The following is a 20,733-nucleotide window of genomic DNA, read 5'->3' as shown; positions in this document are numbered from 1 at the left end:
ACTGTATTAATAATGAGTTTGAAGATATAACAGAAGAAAACAATGTATTTAGTGTTCTTTATATTTCAGTCCCTTTGGTAACCCAATAAACATCACTGAAATTATTAACATTCTATCTGAAATTAAATTTTGGGATTTTCTTCTGTTATATAACTTGTAAGCAGGGCAGTTTAACAGCAAGTTGATTTGTTGATATGCCTCATTTTTCTCCTGTTAGAATGATCCAGTTTTCATTAATGGCATCTTGAAAATTGGAACTGAAATAGACAATGTAAGTGTATTTTCAACTCTGTATTCAAAAATCTTGATTTTTTTAAAAAAAGTATTCTAGTAAGAAATACAACTTTTGAAGGGTTCTGTAGAATTCACTGTGATCCAGTATACGGAGTGGTGGATGGTAATGTGATACGTATATGGAGAAATCGTGTGAGCCAATACTTTAACAAGGAAGAGAAAATTAGTGTGTAAAATGAATGCTGTTTGACTATAATTCTACTATAGAGAGACAGTAGGGTATAGTGGATGGAGTGCTGGCTGTGGATTCAGGAGACCTGGCTTCACACCCCTACTCAGCCATGGAAACTTAGTAGGGGCATAGCAGTGGTACACTTGTACATTTTGTATAGCTTGAAAACTGTTTTAAGATCAACCCAGGTTAGAAACAACGTGATAGCTCATAACAATAGTTCTTCTGAGACTAGCGATATTATTTTATGAAGAAATTGGAAACTTGGGAATTCAGTGTCCAGTATATAACATAACCACTAATAGAGATTTGTTGATATGCCTTTGATTTGTTGGTATCTTTATATAGAAATAGCAATCAAGTCGGTCAATTAGTCTATACTAGACATGGGGACGAATAAAAAAAGAATCGTGACATTCATTAAAATTTCTGATTCATTAAATATTTGTCCCTTCATATTCGTGAGTTCCAGAGCCCCTGACGAATACGAAAGGATGAATATTGCCCCATTTTTATTCATCCCCATAGGGCTTTCCCACTCTGCCTGTGGGCCTGCGGATCAGCAGAACCATAGGCAGCCAAGCAGATCCACAGCCAGCCACCTGCACAGCATATCCCTACCCCCTTCCTCCCACCTTAGTTACTGACATCATCTGCCACCATCCATCGCCGCCCGCTGTGGTGGCCTCTGCAGCCACGGCCTGCTATAAGTGATACTGGCTGACCTTTGCAAAGATGGTGGCTGCAGCTTATTTTAGGGCAGGGAAGCTGCAGCCACCATCTTTGCAAAGGGCAGCCTGGGTTCCCTTAGCCTGCCTTAATGGAATTCGGGCTGCCCTTTGCAAAGATGGAGACGAATAGTATCCAGAGCATTCAATGCTAGCATGTTAATTTACTTTGATCATGAGTGCCAAGTGTGATAGCCATTATAGGTAACTTTTTGGTACGATATACAATTGTAGTATTTAAAAACATTGGGGTAGCTATTTTATTATCTTACTCATGATAGGAATGATCATTGAAAAAGTCAGTGACTAATTGCTACCCTGTTTCCCCAAAAATAAGACCTAACCTGAAAATAAGCTCTAGTATGATTTTCAGGATGCTCAGAATATAAGCCCTATTCCAAAAATAAGCCCCAGTTAAGTGAAACCCTGCCTTCCACCATTGTGCAGCATTGTGCAGCAACCAGAAGATGACATGACTGTAAAATTAAACATCCTCTGAAAATAAGCTCTAATGTGTTTTTTGGAGCAAAAATTAATATAAGACCCTGTCTTATTTTTTGGGAAACATGGTACTATTTGTAAACATCTTACTTCAAAGAAGTATCATTTTCTTAAATAAAGAAACATTGAATTTATAAAACAGATAAAAATATTAGTTTTGTATAGGAATGCAGAACAGTTTAGAGTCATTAAGTGTCAACAGGTGCACAAGGGAACATCTGGATATATTATAAACTGAATACTCAAGTATTTATTTCAGTTTCAGTAATTTGTATGATGATATCTTGGATAATAACTGATCTTTTTTCATTTTAAATAGCGAATCTACAGTATTGGTGAAGCTCTTGACTGGGTGAAATTTGCAGATGACATTGGTGTTTTACAGAAATTAGAAAAACTTGGAGATTATTGTTGGCCTTTCTTAGAAATTTTCTTTGCTGAATGTAAGTATACATGCTGAGCTGCTAACAGGAGATACTGTATAGTGTGTACATGTTCTTCTCTCTGATCTTAGTTCCTCAGAGATTCTTATTTCATTGCTTGGGACTTAATTGAAAGTGATTTTGATCAAGCCTATATGATTTGTTTTCAGGCAGAACTGTTCATTAGTTTAATTTATGTGATGTATTCTGCTTATTAATTTCATGGCTTGGATACAGAGATCTGTTCATGGAAGAAGATGGGTGAAAGCCAGATTCTTATCCCCTTTTGCCTCTGACAATCATCTTCCTGTATCCACCAGAACTCCCCATAATGGTATTGGTTGGGTTAGTGAAAAACCAGCCAGAGATGCCCTTTCTTGTTTACTTCCCTATTCCAAAGCCCTCACTTTGTGAGATAGGCCATCCACTTCTAGGTTTAATGCAAAGAATATAACTTTCTGTATGCAGATGTCTGGATTAAACTCTTCGCAGACAGAGGCTCCCCATATTGACTCATTACCTATCTACTGTTAGAGGAACATTGCTCCTCTTTTCATTAGAACAAAATGAAATGGTGGCATGCCGGTTGTGCCTCTGTATAGGAAGTCATTGTCAAAAAATTAGTATGGACTCTAGCTAGACCAGCGATGGTGAACCTATGGCATACGTGCCAAAGCTGGCACGCAGAGGCCTTTCTGCGGGCACTCGAGCCATCAATCACTGGATTGCTTCCCCCCCCCCAGCCAACTCTCAGGAGGTGGCTACAGCCACAGTGCTGGCACTTTGGCAGGCGGTGGGCCAGGATCTGGAACAGCTGGCGCTGGTGGTGGATCCAGAGTGGGGTCCCGAGGCACCTCTGTGCCCAGGATCCCCCCTTTTTCTGCTACCACTTCTGGTTCTGCCACTGCCACTTCCTGTTCCACCACCGCGGCACACCACCCACTGGGTTGTTGTTTTTCCCCCAGTTTGAGCACTCGGGCCAAAAAAGGTTCGCTACCACTGAGCTAGACCATCTGGAAGTCACTTAATAGACTTTGAAGCAAAGTAGTAGTATTAAAGAATAATGTTTATTTATTTATATTTATTTATTTATTTGATTTATACCGCGCCTATCTGGACTACTCATCAAATAAAATGGGGATACTTGGATACAGGACACATTTTCTATGACTGTGGGGAACTTATGTCCATGAAATTTATGCCCCACCACATTTTCAAAAGAAGATTTAACAAATGGCTAAGATAATGCTATTGAAGTACCCCTCTTCTGGTCACAAATAGTATAATTATCTTAACATTTTAATTTGTTTTTAATTTTACCTATATCTCATGTACATCCATAATTTTAAATTGTGCAACATTCTGATATGAAGGAAGGAAGGTGACAGTTTTGTACTTTATAGGTGGCACATAAATGGGCTGATTTTGAATGTGCTGTACACTGTGGAAGGTGCTCATGTTCATAAACACAGACTTTCCAGATCAACATCTACCTAATGAATTCTGTGCCATAATGAAGAGTTCCCAGTTCTTCAGGAGTGGCTTTTTGGGTGGCATGTGGGCTAGCTGGCTATGTGTATGGAGAATGGTACCTAAACATAATGTTTTCCTTGATTTTGGAAGCCTGTTCTGAATCTCACCCACACATGTTCCAGTATGTTGCCCACCTGTGTACTTGTCATCATTTCATTCTGATCTAGCCCATTCACTAGAAGTAAACCTCCAACACTCATCAGTACTGTAGCTGGTAGCAATAAACAATTGGACCTGTTTCCTTTATTATCTTTTCTTTCTCCTTGCCAGACAAGTGTTATATCAGTAAAGTTGCATTGGATGACTACAATATAATAGAAGCATTTGAATCTCAATACTGTGAAAGCTGTATAAAGGTTAGATTTAAGCATTAATGTTAATTTATAAGTATTGTAGAAACTATGAGTAATGTTAAAATATTGTTCTCTTTCTGTAGTAATTTTTATGTGCTATCAAGCAGGGTGGAACTGTGATTTAAATTAAAACATGAATTATTGATTTAATTTTTAAACATTAAGAAATATTTAAATCATGATTTAAAATGTGATTTAAATCAATTTGATTTTTAAAAACTATTTTTATCCACCCTGCTGTCAAGTTGATTATACATATGTAGGGTTTCTTATGAATAAAGTTCTCAGAAGTGGTTTACCATTCCCTTTATTTAGACACCGCTCTGGTACTATGTAACTTGCCAAAAGCTACACAGGCTGTTTTTTATCCCAGGAGGGATAGTGGAGAATCAAACTCCTGATCTGTGGCTCTACGGGCAAATAATCAATCATAGAGCAAGATACATTGACCTGTGTTAATCAGTCTGTAATCTAGATGATACAGATTGGAAACACTGTTATTTTAACATCAGTGATTCTGGTTTCCTCATTTTGTTTACTTATACCTTAAGGCTAGCAGTTCTTTTAACACATGGGTTTTTATAAAATAATTCAAATAGAGGTTTGTTGTGCAAGGTGAATTTTGTGCCCTGAATCTTCTATGTGGCCCCTTAATCCATTTTACAGTCAGTCTTAATCTTAATTTCTTATGCTTTGTTGCAGAAGAGTGAGGATATGAAAAAGGAGGGGAATGAAGCATTTGCCAAAGAGAAGTTTGATACTGCAGTCACTTTCTATACTACAGCTATAGACATGTGGTAAGAGAGAAGTAACACAAATGAATATAGTAATAGAAATATGCATGTGTCCGAGGTTTAATATTTCTTGCGTGAAGAGAAAAATATTGAAAAGAAGTGGATAGACTAGTACAGTTCTAATGTTGGTATATCAATTATGATAGATTGCCAGTCATCTGGGGAGTTGGGAGAAGCACATAAGAGGGTCACTGAAATCCTATTGCACTTTATTTAGCTGCTTTGGAGCTCGGTGAGAATTATTCAGATGCACTTCTCACACTTCCTTGTGCCAGTCAGGTGGGGAGTACACAGCAAGTTTGCCCACATTCCATCTTGCAGTTTTCGCAACCAGCTGCTTGGGTAGTGAGCTTAGATGAGAGAATGTAGCTGTTCATTGATGAGGGAAAGTGACTTTCGAGCATAATTGATATGGTTTTTTTTAAACTGCTTTAAAATCTGCAGGTCAAGGGTGGGCACCATTAGGGATGGGATTTTGGAATTCTTGAATGTCGTGTCTCAGAAGTCACCTAGAATCATCCAAGCAAACATTTGGGACTCAGAGAGCATAAACCAGAAGGCAAAAGAGATACAGTGTCTTTTTACCACTACATACTGCCTACTTCATTCCTTGTGCTTTGGCTTGGAAGACCAAAGGAATGATCTCTGAGCCCCACTGCTTCCTGGGAGTTGCCCTGGTGCTCCATGGAAAAGGCAGTTGTGAGAGTCATCCCCTATAGAATCTAATGGGTAGGAAGACAACCTTTTCCATGAAGCACTTTGGTGACTCCCAGGAAGTAGTAGAATTCAGGGGCTGTGCCCTTGTTCTTCCCAGCTGAAACACATGGAATGAAATAGATAATGGCACTAGTCTTTTGATTCCTAAAATTCCAGAAGTCCCATTATTAGGAAACATGTTGCTTATAGGCCATATGTGGCTTCCACTGTTCTCTCTGCATGCAGCTTCTGCTAATAGCAAGCTGCCACATTTTGATGCTGCTGTAAAAGCCACTTTTCTTCCTGCCTTCTGCTATAGAACAAGGTGCTCTAGGGAAGGTACCTGTCGGGTGGGATGCCTTTCTGATATCCTTCTGCAATATGGACAGCTGCTGCCATTACTGCTGCAGCCGCATTGGGTGCCTTGGTGATTGCTGTTGATTTTGAGTGGTGTTGCAACATCTTGTGAATTTTTGGAGTGCCAGGGTGATTCCCCACTACTTACGTAGGAATTGCTATAGACTATAGATATGAGGCTTTTTGGACAGAAGAAGAACGTCCAGACCCATAATTTGGCAGGTCCCCCCAGGTTATATTATGGGAGTGGTATCTATCAAATGACATGACATAGCACAGCCATCTTATCTTCACATAGTCCCCATGCCATTTCTTTCTGACTTGCAGAGATGCTGCAGGGCACCTTTCAGTTGTGTGAAGAAACAGCATGGGAATGGCATGGAGATGAGGGGTGCTCTGACCCCCTGCAATCTAATGGCTACCAGTCCCATAATTTGCTTGAGGGTTTGTGCCAAATTATGGGTCTTGGAGTCTTCCCTTCCTCCAAGGTTCCTTTCTTAATAGACAGTAGTTATTGATGACAAGATGTTCTGCTTATGTCGTCTGGTAGAAGTCTGGCTACAGCTGTAACCAGACTGACATTGCAGGCCTGCAACTCTGTTGTTTTCTGAATTTTCTCACTCCAAAGAGACCAGGCAGTAGACGATAAACAAATAATTTGTTGTTTCAAATTACAGTTTTAAATGTTGATTGGGATTACTGTGATTTAAAATCCAAATCAGGGTGTACAAGGTAACCTGTGTATTTATATATAAACATTAATGATATCAAAACTTAGTCTGGAATAAATCTGTGGCTAAACTTTTAGGGATGTTTAAACATAGCTTTCTGCTTTAGAAGTATAGTTCAATATAAATTAAAATAAATAAATAAATAAATAAATAAATAAATAAATAAATAAATAAATAAATAAATAAATAAATAAATAAATAAATAAAAAATCTAATTTTTTTAGGCCTGAAAACCATCTCCTATATGGCAACCGAGCCCTCTGCTTTCTCCGAACTGGACAATATAAGTAAGTCTCCCCCCCACCCCCCACCCACCCCCGGAGTTCAATGTGTTGTTCATTTACATGGAATTGAAATACAGTGCTTCCTTTTCCAACCCATTTATTGTGAGAGACTAATCAACTATGAAATATGTATTCTGCGCATTTGTAATAAAAAATTTAAAATTGTTCAGCATACTCTTCACCCACTTTTTATAACAGAGGAAAGAATAAACTTAAAGCCTTAAGAGTATAAGTAGCATCATTTTTAGATCATGCAGGAACAAATGCAGGAGGAAAAGTTACTGTTTTCAGTAGATTGGAAGAATAACTTCTGAAAATACAGAGTAGATTAGAAAGTTTTGTGTATGCCTTTTCAAAGTATGTTCCTCTACTTTACAAACCTTCTTTGGAATTCTGATTTGTTATCCAACAAATCAAGAGGGACATACATTCCTCATTTCTGCTCTTTTACTGTAGGGGCAAGTTTGTTTAGTGTGGCACATAATGATTGACCATAAATTAAGGAGAAAATAAATGCAGGTTACAAAATTTATGTCTTGTTTCTTATTATGTGTGACATAAATCACATGAAACAAAGTAAACATATCCTCATTCCAACAGACAGCTTGAAATAGTTTGGCATTGGGGCTCAGAAATCAGAATTGCTTAGATTGAGTTGGCCAAGTCTCAAACCAAATGGCTCATATAGGCCTCATCTGCCAGCAAAGAACTCTACATATTCCATAAATATACCATGTTTTCCCGAAAATGAGAGAAATTTTGATATTAATTTTTGCTCCAAAAACACATTGGAGCTTATTTTAAGGGGAGGTTTTATTTTTTTTCATGTACAACAATCTACATTTATTCAAATACAATCATATCATCTTCTGGTTGCTGCACAATGTTGCACAATGGTGGAGGGCGGGATTTTACTTAACTAGGGCTTATTTTTGGGGTAGGGCTTATATTATGAGCATCATGACAAATCATACTAGAACTTATTTTCAGGTTAGGTCTTATTTTCGGGGAAACAGGGTATGATTGTACAGAGCTCTGATTCTTCATTAGGCCAAAAATAAATTCAAGAAGGAGTTTGTTTTGTCCTACCCCTCTTTTGTTCTGCACGGTAGAGTGGAGGACTGACATAAACTATAGGTAAAAGAGCCCCTGTTTACCACTAAGATTGTTCAGAAGAAATACTACCAAGACAGAACTTTTGGGTAAAAGGGATCTAGCCGAAAAATTACCTTTTTTCCCACTAGTGAAATGGATAATGTTGGATAGAATAGGGAGAGGGAATTTGGACCTACCAAGCTAGATTTGTGTAGACAAAGATGCCTTTCCTCCTGATGCAGTCAGATTTTAAATCTGGCTTTTGCCAGGAGGATATATTATCTCAACCATGAAGGCTGCCTGTTATCAAGAATGATAATTCATGGTAAATCAGGATTTCCCATTTTAGAGGTGTGATTTACTTAGTCATGCAGGTTTTGTACTGCAGTTTGAAAATCCAGCCAGTCAGAATGACAGTTTTTTATTCAGTAATTTTAAATATGAAGTTATGCTTTTGCTTTTTAGGAAAGCCCTGTATGATGCAAAAAGATCTGTCATTTTGAAGCCAAACTGGCCAAAGGTTAGTTGCATTTATTTTGTAGCTATGACAAGTCTGAAAACAATTGACTTTGCAAAAATGTAACCAGCATGTAAACAGGAAGCTGATGGATTTCCACTCTTGAGACACTCTTGGTCCTTACAAATCACTGACAAACATGTGATAGTGGGGTAGATGTTTATATATCATAGTTGTGAGTCATTAGGAATGTTTGCTTTGCTTTTTACTTAACTTTCTTGATTAAAAGGTTGTTTGTCTTTCTTGTTTTTAGAACATTGTCTCTTTGGCTTCTTAAAATTTTAGAGTTTACACATTAATTCATATCACACCGTTGCTAACATTTTAAAGTAATGCACTGTTTAAAATGCTACTGGTATAGCTCAGTGGGTTGGAGTGCCTGGCCATGTTGCCCCAGAGGCTAGGAGATCAAGTCTGTACTGTGGCTTCTGAGAGAGAGGCCACCTAAGATCACAGTGCATGGGTAGCTGTTGTGGTTGCGTGTCTGCCATCTGTGATAGACTAGGGAAGATACATGGTCCCAGAGTGTCACCTGAAGGGCGGACTGTTAAGTTACTTCTAAGGACTTTATGCCCAGAAGACCCTGGGAGGATCACCAGAAGTTGGAGACCACTTGAGGTCACCTAGCTATTCATTGTTTAAAATACCTGGACATAGGGTTTAATTCCAAGCACCTGTGGGTGCTTTCTGCTCATAAAAATAACAGTATCAGTGTTTCTTTATGGACTGGAGTGGGGTGGGGGCACATGTTTTCAGTAATCCCACTTCTGGGTAGGGGTTGGTGGATTCTTTGCAAGTGCATGGGAGGAAGATTGCCATAGGAATGCAAAATCTATATATCTTAAGGTCCATTATCTTTATATTTAAGGTGAAAATGAGCGGCTTAAAACATGTATCATAAACCAGACCTTGAGAATACAAAGTGTAAAAGTATGTGCACAAAAGAGATTCCTTCGTGGAAAAATGTGAAACTGAAATGAAGGTGGGATGAATCCTGGGGTGGGGTAGGGACTAATCACTGATAAGTTGGGATTTTTGAGGTAAACAGATTTGATAGTGTATGTTCTGAGACAAAGGGGTAGATAGGAATGTGTCATCGTGTTACACAGGGTTCCTACTGTCTTGGAGGATCCCCTAGTGATCCTCTGCTTTGATTTAAGTATTGTATGCTGTAAACTCTCTTGTTAAATCTACTAGTTAGTTTCTTTTAGTGGGATGAAATAATTTGACCAAGGATTGTCTATTAGAGAAGTCATACAAGGAGGTATGAAGGAATATTTCGTGAGTGGGCTCTGGGCTTCCAGTATTCTGTTGTGGTCTGACTATAATTGTCAAATTGATTCCTACATGACAAAAAGAAAAAAAGGTGGACATTTGAGAATCCAGTCTGTATAATATGTATTTGCAGGGGATAGATCGTGAGAGAAGGGAGAGGGTTTGCTAGATTCCAATGATTTCTGGAATCTACCAGGGGAGATCTCCTGAGGAATATTGTGGTCCTACTGTGGGATATTTAAGGGGATAGATTGTGAGAGAAGCAAAATGTCCATAAGTGGAATTTCTGTGTTTTGAACAGTGAATGATACAGTATTCCAATATAAAAATGCAATTAAAGATAAATGGTATTTACACTGAAAGGGTCAGCTGTTATATACTCCTTTTAATGAGTTTTGTTAACATAGCAGTTAACTGTTCTTGACATAACTGTGAAAACTACATTTTTTTAGCCCAACTCCTGGTTTAGATTAATGCTTTTATGCCCTTAATATTTGTGGGATGAATGGGATTCTGTTGCAGTTAGACTGCAATTCTGTGCACATTTATATGTGCATAAAGTATTTTGAATACAGTGTATATAAAGATATACTATATCAGCCTATTAAATACAAGAAAAATAAATGTACTGCTTAGAGTAAATTGAAATTGCATCATTCATAAACTGATATTTATGAGTAGGGAGAAAAATGTTTTTTCCATTCTGTCTTGTAGGGGCACTATCGATTTTGTGATGCTCTTTCACTTCTGGGGCAACATGTAAGAGCTCTTCAAGCCAATGAGAAAGGTCAAGAGCTCTGCAAAGATAGTCCTGAAGGAATTAAGGATCTTATTCAGCAACACGAGAAACTGAAAAAACAGATGGAAGAAATTAAAAGTAATATGTGCACCTTAAGATAGTCTCAAAATATAGTAAAGAATCTTCTGTAATAGTATTTAGTCAGTGACCTGAGTGTCTTTTTGTAAATTGATTTAGGTGTCAAGCAAAATAAACACAGGATCAAGAAACCAGTTATCCAGAAAAAGTAAGTTTAGCTCCAGATTATGTCATTAAATTAAAATGAAGTTAATTAAGTTTAGTTAATATTCTGCCAGTACAGGTCTTGTTTCATTGCAGATTATGACAAATGCTGTTTGTATTTAGCTTGAATGCTCTGGTATGTACATATGTGTTGCTTTTCTGTAGGCCTTATAAAGGTTCCCCTTGACATTTAGTCCAGTCGTGTCTGACTCTAGGGCATGGTACTCATCCCCGTCTCCAAACCGTAGAGCCAGTGTTTGTCTGTAGACAGTTTCCATGGTCATGTGGCCAGCGCAACTAGACATGGAACACCTTACCTTCCCACTGTGGTGGTACATATTTATCTACTCTCATTTACATGCTTTCAAACTGCTAGGTTGGCAGGAGCTGGAACAAGCGACGGGAGCTCACTCCGTCTTGTGGATTCGATCTTAAGACTGCTGGTCTTCTGACCTTGCAGCACAGAGGCTTCTGCAGTTTAACCCACAGCGCCACCTCATCCCTTTCTGTAGGCCTTAGGACAGGGTATATATACAAGATTATTTGTTTTGAATTTAAGATGATGGGTCAAAACGACTGTCTTCTGATTCAGTCTCACAAACACTGAATATACACTAGAAGTTTTAATTGCACTTTAGAAAAAGGCGGTGTTCTACTTCTCATACTTGCTTTGTGCGTTAGTAGCAGGATATTTAAAGTAAGTAAAGAATGAATCTATATCTGCTCTGAAGGATCCAGCATAGTTAGGTGAAGAGCAGAATTATCCAAGGTCTTGTTCCTGTGGCAAAAACCTTCCCTTTGCAAAAAGACACTGGATGAATTTCATATAGCATTGGCACCAAGCACCCTAAGTGAGGAGAGAATTCCAGAAAGAGGGGCACTCTTAAACCTCTGCCAACCTAATTTAGGATGGCGAGGATGCCTGGAGGAGACTATCCATAGATAACTTTTAGTACACAGTCAATTTAGGAGTAGGTTTTCTCTTAGAAGAATAGGCCATAAACCATGTAGAGCGTTAAAATGTGAGCATCAGTTCCATGAGCTGGATTCATAAACAGACCAGCAATTGTTGAGGTTCTTTCAGTTCCAACCAAATACCGTATTTTTCGCACCATAAGACGCACTTTTTCCCCACAAAACAGGGGGGTGGAAAGTCTGTGCGTCTTATGGAGCGAAGAAAGCAGATTATATTTTCCTGTTTTCTTCTCCTAAAAAACTGGTGCGTCTTATGGAAAGGTGCGTCTTATGGAGCGAAAAATACGGTATGTTCTTGCCAACTGCCCCCAGGAGCAGGGAAACTCCTCTGTACTACCATGGTAACCCCGTGCCCCTTGTTCCTGTTTTTAAAAAAGGAAATTGGGTTGTGAACTTTAGAAATTGCAATTGGTATCAAAATGTGTATAGATATTGTAGATATGTTTGTTCAAATGCAAATGTTATGGACAGTGAAAACAGTAGTCTGACTTGAGAGTTTTGTTTAGTTTTTCAGAATCCACTTCAAGCAATACCCAAGAATCAAAAAAATTTGAACATGAAAAGAAAAAACAACCTGATTTACCCTACCATCTTTATCAGCAAAAGCAAACGAAGGTAAATGTGGTTGCAGTTAAAGTTACTTTACTATTAGTTTATATTAGATGACTGTGTTGTCAGATTTTTTTTCTCCTTTGACATGGAATGTAGTTTCTTAAATGTTTTAATCCTTCTTTTCTCCACCCACTGTACTGCTGTTGCCTTAGCCTTCTGCTGCAGTGATACAGGTTTATTTTCCTTTCTCATATATTTTAAATTTAAATATATCTGAATGTTAGGAACCTGACTGCTATGCTTGTTACAAAAAGGTCTTTGAATATGTTACTGAGAAAATAATAAGCCTAATTTCTTCAGTTAGAATAATTAATATGAATTAATTTTGGAGTTATGGTAGTTGCTGTAAGGATAAGGTGTGTGATATTTCAGCCCTATGACAAATAATGGAGATAGTTATACTGAGCGAAGACGATGTAGGATTGAGCTATAAAGAGTACCTAAAGGTAAGAGTGGTAGTTACTGGATGGAATACAATTGAATATTTACACTAGTATGACTGCAGTGGTATAATTTGGAGCAGCAAGTTAGTTGCTCCAAGAAGCCCTTGATTGAATTCCTAGTTGTGTGCCAGTTTGCAAATCAGTACATGACTAGAAGTATAATCAGAGATTTGTCAATTAAGAGCTGTTTGCTTCTTTGAGTTATGCCATTCCAGTTATGCAGGTGCAAATATTAGGTTCTGATAATGGGTAAAATAAGATTTTTCTATAAAATGGGAAGTACAGTAAATGTTCATGATGAGCAATTAGTAGAGCCATAAATTATCAAGATTCAAAATCTTTGAACTCTTCAGAGGTGAGCCACTTGGAGAACAGAAATAGTATGGTAGGAATACAATATCCTCAAGGGCTTCCAAGGCCCCCGCTGGCAGATTCTAGAAATCACTGATATCGTCAACCTTATGTATTGCATAGTCTCTAGTTCCCTCTAATGGCCACTTCTGGTATTATATCTTCAAAAAGTGTGTTTCTGGGTCTTTTATTTAATATTTTCAGGCAGCGGATAAGTGAAACTGTGGGTACTGATCCCACAGATATGGCAATCGTACTGTACAAGTTTCCAGATATAAGAACTTAGTAGGTGAGAGGGAGGAACAGACAGATGAGATGGATTATAGCCAGGGCATGAAAAACTTTAGAATGTGTCTCACCAGTCAGTCAGAAATATCACCAGTCAGCTTGACCGGACTATAGCTTTGCAATTTATGCTAACAAATTTAAACTATGCATTTGTTCACTTTTATTTCTACATAACAATGTGTACAAACCCATAATAAATTGGGCTTGGACTGCAATTCCCAGAAGTCTTCACCAGCAGTTGTCCAGCACAAGAACCAGTCCAAGGACACCTGGGTGACCCAAGATTGGGAATCGCTGATTTATACACTCAGACTTGGGTTGCTTTGTTACCTGTGTGCCTGTGGGGTCTATCCAGAATCACAATGTGGATTTTGAGGTAATAGATCCACCACTGACATGGTATTCTCCCTCCAACAGTTGCAGGAGAAATGTAGGGAACAACAGCCACTCTTTGTGGCCTTCATGGATCTCACAAAGGCCTTTGATTTGGTTAGCAGGGACGGCCTTTTTAAAATTCTTCCCAAGATAGGATGTCCACCTCGGCTCCTTAACATCATCAGATCCTTTCATGAAGAAATAAAGGGCACTGTAGTTTTTGATGGCTCAACATCAGATCCCTTTGACATCCGAAGCGGAGTGAAACAGGGCTGTGTCCTCGCGCCAACCCTGTTTGGAATCTTTTTTGCTGTCACACTGAAGCACACCTTTGGAACTGCAACAGAAGGTGTCTATCTCTGGATTAGATCAGATGGAAAGCTCTTTAATCTCTCTAGATTGAGAGCAAAGACCAAAGTCCAGCTGAAATCATGCGGGACTTCCTCTTCGCTGATGATGCAGCTGTTGTTTCCCAGTCTGCGAAGACCTCCAATAACTCTTGAATCGTTTTAGCAAGGCCTGCCAAGAATTTGGATTAACAATCAGCCTGAAGAAAACACAAGTCATGGCCAGGGTGTGGACTAACCTCCCTCTATTACCCTCTCCACACAAGAATTGGAGGTTGTTCATGACTTTGTGTACCTTGGCTCAACAATCTCTGACATTCTCTCCCTAGATGTCGAGCTGGATAAACGCATTGGTAAAGCAGCTACCATGTTCTCAAGACTCACAAAGAAAGTATGGCTTAATAAGAAGCTGACGGCTTATACCAAGATCCAGGTCTATAGAGCCTGTGTCCTGAGCACACTTCTGTACTGCAATGAGTCCTGGACCCTTTGTGCACAGCAGAAGAAGAAGCTGAACACGTTCCATATATGTTGTCACCGATGCATTTTTGGTATCACCTGGCAGGACAAAGTTCCAAATAGAGTAGTCCTATAACGAGCTGGAATTTTTAGCATGTACAGTGGAGTCTCGACTTATGAATGGCTCCACTTACGTACTTTTCGACGTATGTACTTCTCCGGCCGCAAAGTTTCACTTCAACTTGCAGCCGGAGAAACGACCTACAGACCAGGAGGGGGAGGCAGGGAAAGCACCAAATCCAAATTTGGTGCTTTCCCTGCCTCGCCCTTCCAGTCCGTAGGCCGTCGATCTGCCTCTGGATGCCTTCCAGGGCTTCTCTGCCGTCATTGGAGGCATCTCAGAGGTCCCCACCGCTGCCGATAGTATTTCCTATTGTTGATGTTATTTTAGGTTGCCTTTCATAAGTTTCTAAATAGCTCACAAAGAAAAAAATAGAAAGTAGGTATTTTTTAAAAAGTGTAATAAATGGCAGTAGGTGAACATAAAAGCAGTTGAGATAAAAGCATCTTTCTGAAAAGGCCAGGGAGAAAAGGAATGTCTTCATTTGTCACTGAAGGGGGTGGGGCGACAATAGAGCTGGCTACAGCAGAGCATCCCTAGAAAGAGATTTCCCTAAGCATGAGGCATCAAAATGAAAAATCCTGGTCTGATTTTGTCACCATCCTACAGCTAGCATGCAGAGTGGGGCCTCTGACCTAGGACTTAATGAATGTGCAAGCCCGTGTAGCATCCTTGCCCACATTGCTCATCACTGCTTGCCTGCTAATGTGTCTTCTTTATTTGAAATTATGTTACTTAATTCTGATAATTCAGAATAAGGAGCTGTGAGATTGATTAACCCCATGATGTAAAGAGAAGTGTGTTGTGGATTCTTCACCAGTTTGAGGAATGCTGTGCTGTTTGATACTTAACCAGGTCTCTCCTACTGGAATATGTATTTGTAGTACAGTAGTGGTGGCTATATGTGCCAAAATAGATGTCTAGTGGTACAAACTCAACCCTGGAAAATTAAGTGATATTTTAAAAGAAGAGTGGCAAAACCTTTATTTTGTCAACAGTTGCCAGTTATATAAGCCAACTAATCCATTTATTAATAAGTTTATCTTCATGAGAATGCTCCTCACTTCCCTAAGCAGGGTAGGTTGAGAAAAGAGTGAATCATACAGAGAAACATGAAGCTAGAAAGGAGCATTTCAACTGAAAGCAGAGCGAGTATGAGCAAAGTGAAATAATAGCAGCTTTCCATTACAATGAGAGGAATGTTCTGCAAGCACAACAAGAAACAGGTATTAAATAATTAAGTTAGGCTTCAGGTAGCTGGCCCTGTCCATGCTGGCTGGATATAAATCTAAGAATAGCTTGGAAACTTTCTTTGTTCGCCAATGTGCTGTGTACAGAATTGGCTGATTGAGAGACTTGTTAATTGGATGGACTATCATGTAAATAATATATACAAATTATTGCATAGATCCTTGTAATAAATGTAGAAATGAGGATAGAATGAAAGATGTTTGCATGAAGGATTTGTTTTTCGTTAAATTGTACATTTAGTTTAGCTAATGTAGCTAGAGTGGTAACAGGATTTAACAAACTAGATACCATGTTTCCCCGAAAATAAGACAGGATCTTATATTACTTTTTGCTCCAGAAAACTCATTAGGGCTTATTTTCAGGGAATGTTTGATTTTTTTCATGTATGACAATCTACGTTTATTCAAATGCAGTCATGTCATCTTCTGGTTGGTGCACAATGGTGAAGGGCGGGGTTTCACTTTACCGGGGCTTATTTTGGGGGTAGGGCTTATATTACAAATCCTGAAAAATCGTACTAGGACTTATTTTCAAGTTAGGTCTTATTTTTGGGGAAAGAGGGTAGTTTAACTTTAATGCTTATAATGTTTGGATAATATGTTCTGTTTATGTGTAGTAGATTTCTGGCACAGTGGCAGAGGAGTTCACATTTGATCTTTTAACAGGTGACTGGCAATACAGGAACCAAAGAAAAGAAAGATCGGCCTTTGGATTCTCACCTAGGCAAGTTAATAAAACAGCTGGGCCCTGTGTTGTTGTACTGAGAGCATTTCAAAGTATTATAAAGATACTGTGTATTAGACTGATCTTGTGCTATTAAGATAAACTAGCATGTGGCCTGTTGGTCTGAGGATATTAAAAAAACAATAGCTGATGTTGTGTGTCTACTAATGTGGTTTCCATTATTTTACATGATACATTCAAATTAATTTTTTTAAAAAAATAAATAAATGCTGGAAGGGCTTTTCCAAGAGCTTCTCCTGACTTTTTGTTCTCTTTTAAGAACACATTCATGAAATGACATTTTTTCACTACATAGTATTTACATAAAGACAAATTAGAGAACAGCCTTTCAAAAGGCAATTGCCAAGTACAGTGGTGCCCCGCATAGCGACGATAATCCGTTCCGGATAAATCTTTGCTATCCGGATTCGTCGCTATACGGGGCAAAAAAAACCGTAGGAACGCATTAAACCCTGTTTAATGCGTTCCTATGGGGGGAAAACTCACTGTTATGCGAAGATCCTCCATAGGGGCGGCCATTTTCGCTGCCTTGGTAAGCGAAGCAACACAGCGGGCGGCCATTTTGGAACCGCCGATCAGCTGTGCAAAAATGGGGCCTTTGGGAGGACCCCCGTGGTCCTTCCGAAGCCACCGCTGGCATTTTTGCCCAGCTGAGCGGCGGTGGCTTCGGAAGCTCCCGCCGCTCAGCTGGGGGAAAATGCCGGGTAGGGCTTTGCGAGGACCGTGGGGGAGGGCTGCTCCCAGAGCCACAGCTGATGGGCGGGCCTTCGGGCTGCTCCTGGAGAAGTGCTTCTCCGGGAGCAGCCAAAAGCCACAGCTGACGGGCAGGCCTTCGGGCTGCTCCCGGAGAAGCGCTTCGCTGCGAGCAGCCCAAAGCCACAGCTGACGGGCAGGCCTTTGCGATGATCATGGGGGAGCGCTCCCCCGCGATCATCGCAAAGCGAATTTTCCCCATAAGGGCCATCACAAAGTGATTTCATCGCTAAACGGAGCGATCGCTATGCGAGGCACCACTGTAATTTCCAAGCCATATGCACATTTGCCATAATGATAACCAGTATCAAACTGTGAAAAATGCAGTTACAGTGCTACTCCTGTTTGACTTTTTTGTTTGTTTGTTTGAGTCATAGTAGAAACAAAAATATACTGTCTTAAATTTTTCTGAAGTAATTCTTCATTGGGGGGCATAATAAAAGCCTCCTTAAAATAGTTAGAGTGTCATTAAATATAATGATGGTCAAACAGAAAAGGTAGTAATGAATTAGGGCTCTCTAATGGTTCACTGAAGAGATCTAGAAAGGTGCAAATTTAGAGCTCTAAATTATATGACAGTCAACAACTATTTTGTGTATTGTGAATTAAGTATTGTGAGTTGTGATGTGCTTCTATGATGAACAAATAATGTTCCTTGGTGAACAAATTAGTTTGTAGAGAAATGGAGGATTCATAGTAGCTATTGCAAAAAAGCTTTTTGCTAAGTGTTCTTTTTATTAATCAGGAGAATGTAGACTTTAGATGTTTAATTATTTTTGGTTTTTTTGATAGTAATAACAAAGTAGCTTCATTCACAGTAATTTTTCCTCATGTCAGGGCTGAATGAAAATCCAAGGAAACCAAGGAATAGAGTGGATGATTCTGAAAAAATAAGGTAAACTTATTTGAATTGCCTGTGGTTGTGTAAAGGATTCAAAAGTTTTTCATTAAACTATGACAAAAATTCATTTTGACCTTGTTGTTGGACCAGTTTTTTTTAATGAAATCAAGCTTTCAAGTAGGAGTTGTTCAACTATAAATAGTCCGAGCACATTGCATAAAGGCGAAATGTTCTGGCTAATGTTACACAAGTACATGAGTGTGTTTGTGTGTGTGTTTTAGATCTGAGGAGTGAGAATGCTTCTACATTCCTTTGCTGGGTGGGACCAGGTTGTTTAACTCTCAGTCAAAAGGAACCGCTCTTATTCACTGGCTGAGTTACTAAGCTAAGCATTAGGTTTGACAGGACACTGATGTATGGTAGACATGTGAGGCCAAAGACAATTTTTGTTTTCTTCCCTAATAACAGCTTACTTGAAAGTGTAGTTGTCCCTGGTGCTGTGCTGCTGAGGTACTCAGTGTTCTGGAAACACAGTGGCCAGCCGTGCCAAAGCTTGAAGGTGGGGAAGGGTTGGGATTTCCACCCCAATGTGAAGGCTGTTTTTGTCCACTTTTGCAGCTCTTAGAAGCAGGTTAGAGCTTGCTACATGGCAGTGTTACATTTGTTGTGGTGAGAAAAACCTATCCAACTGCTATTTAAAAGGTCAGGAATGACGTGAGGAATGTCATGATAAAATACATGCTTAAAAGCACAGCAAATTGTGCATGGATGTATATTTCCATGTATATTTAGGGTATGAGATATGTGTATATCCAATCTGTTTGAAAAAAAAGTCACCATGTTATTTTTATTTGCAGAAACCAGTTGTATTTCAAAAATGATTCTCAGAAAGGTCTAGAGGAACAAAATAATCCTTGTGGTACTATGCAACAGGTAAGAGAATCTGTGGCAGTAATCTTTTTTCATTGTTTAAGTAACAAAAATCTGCAAACCTGTGAATATATTGAGTCTGCTGAAGCAAACATCTGAATATATTAAGTGTGTTGAAGGTCCTAGGAGACCTTAAAGATACAGTTGATTAAAGATATGCAGAGCACCTGAAGCAACTCCCTCTGTTGAATAGCAACACTCAGACAGTATCTTAGAAAGTCTCTTTTCAGGTCCTGGTGGGTGTGGCAGGAATAGAAGTGCCTAATACTGCCCAGTCTGCAGTCCAAGTTGTGAAAACCGATAACTATGAAAGTGCCAATCAATTTTGCTAATTTTTTTCTGCCTAGGCTCTAGACTGTGTAAAGAAAAAGTCAGGGCTATTTTAATAGGACTTGGAGAATACTGAGTTGAAATGCTGTGTTTCTCTACCATGAAAGTGCTCTCACCAGCCTGGTTATAGGCAACAGGAATTTTGCCATTAAATTCAAGCAGTATGTATTTGTGGTTGTTCTGGGCTTTTCGGGCTCTTTGGCCGTGTTCTGAAGGTTGTTCTTCCTAACGTTTCGCCAGTCTCTGTGGCTGGCATCTTCAGAGGACAGCATTTGTATTTTTATGAGTCTGTAAAGCAAAGGTGGGCAACCTAGTGCTCTCTGCCATAATCTCTGACATTGGTTGCCCTGGCTGAGTGTGATAGCAGTTGTAGCCTGAAACCCTTGGAGGACACCAGGTTGCTTCCAGTGGTGTAAATACATATTTTATTTTATTTATATGCCAACTTTTTTCCCATAAGGCACCTGTATATTGGAGATAACACTTGATTTGTTACATCTTGGTTTTCAGGTAGATATGGTGCGCTCACTGGAAATATTGAAGACTCATATACAAAGTGGATGCACATCTTTGACAGATCAATGTTTTCACAGTGCTGAAAAATCCTTTGCATTTTTATTAAACATTTTAGATCCATCCCAGCTACAGGTAATTGATAAGCATTACATTGCATTAGTAGTATGGTGCTTCAGTGGATGAAGTCTCTAGAATATTGTTCCAGACTGAGTCTATTTTATATACGTAAGAAAATAATTTTTTATTGCTACCATTAAAGTAAAGTTAAAATAAAAATAAAACATTTAGACCTTTTAAAGACTTGAGATAATCAATCAGTTAACAAAATAACCTTGGGTTATTTATTTATTTAGAGTATTTTTATTGCACCCAAGGTGGCTTACATAATTAAAAACACAATATTTAAATCGGATACGTGTGAGCAGATGTAATGTAAAGTTTTGGGATAGAAAGAACTTTGGTCTTCCTGATGGATGTCTTTTGATTGAGAATGGACTCAACCATGTTAATTTTTCTGGATAGCTCAGTGACTGTTGTTACTATTAACCATCCTGCCCTTCTAAGTTGCCTTAGTGGAACCAGAGGGCATAGCATTCAGGTTTCTCTGGTCCCTTCTGTATTGGT

General features: G+C 39.0%; 1 protein-coding gene across 1 annotated transcript in view; it reads left to right on the top strand.

The window, feature by feature from the left end:
- TTC3 (tetratricopeptide repeat domain 3) overlaps window positions 1-20,733 on the top strand; it is a 71,412-nt gene that overhangs the window by 11,732 nt on the left and 38,947 nt on the right. The window contains exons 6-18 of the mRNA XM_072994125.2: window positions 218-271; window positions 2,015-2,138; window positions 3,921-4,006; window positions 4,706-4,800; window positions 6,806-6,868; window positions 8,426-8,480; window positions 10,467-10,629; window positions 10,729-10,777; window positions 12,255-12,363; window positions 16,661-16,718; window positions 18,330-18,387; window positions 19,191-19,266; window positions 20,104-20,241. Coding sequence (XP_072850226.2) covers window positions 218-271; window positions 2,015-2,138; window positions 3,921-4,006; window positions 4,706-4,800; window positions 6,806-6,868; window positions 8,426-8,480; window positions 10,467-10,629; window positions 10,729-10,777; window positions 12,255-12,363; window positions 16,661-16,718; window positions 18,330-18,387; window positions 19,191-19,266; window positions 20,104-20,241 — 1,128 coding nt within the window. The remainder of the gene's footprint in view (window positions 1-217; window positions 272-2,014; window positions 2,139-3,920; window positions 4,007-4,705; window positions 4,801-6,805; window positions 6,869-8,425; window positions 8,481-10,466; window positions 10,630-10,728; window positions 10,778-12,254; window positions 12,364-16,660; window positions 16,719-18,329; window positions 18,388-19,190; window positions 19,267-20,103; window positions 20,242-20,733) is intronic.

Source organism: Pogona vitticeps, chromosome 3, assembly GCF_051106095.1.
Source record: "Pogona vitticeps strain Pit_001003342236 chromosome 3, PviZW2.1, whole genome shotgun sequence".
NCBI lineage: Eukaryota > Metazoa > Chordata > Lepidosauria > Squamata > Agamidae > Pogona > Pogona vitticeps.
This window is presented reverse-complemented; position numbering and strand designations above follow the sequence as displayed.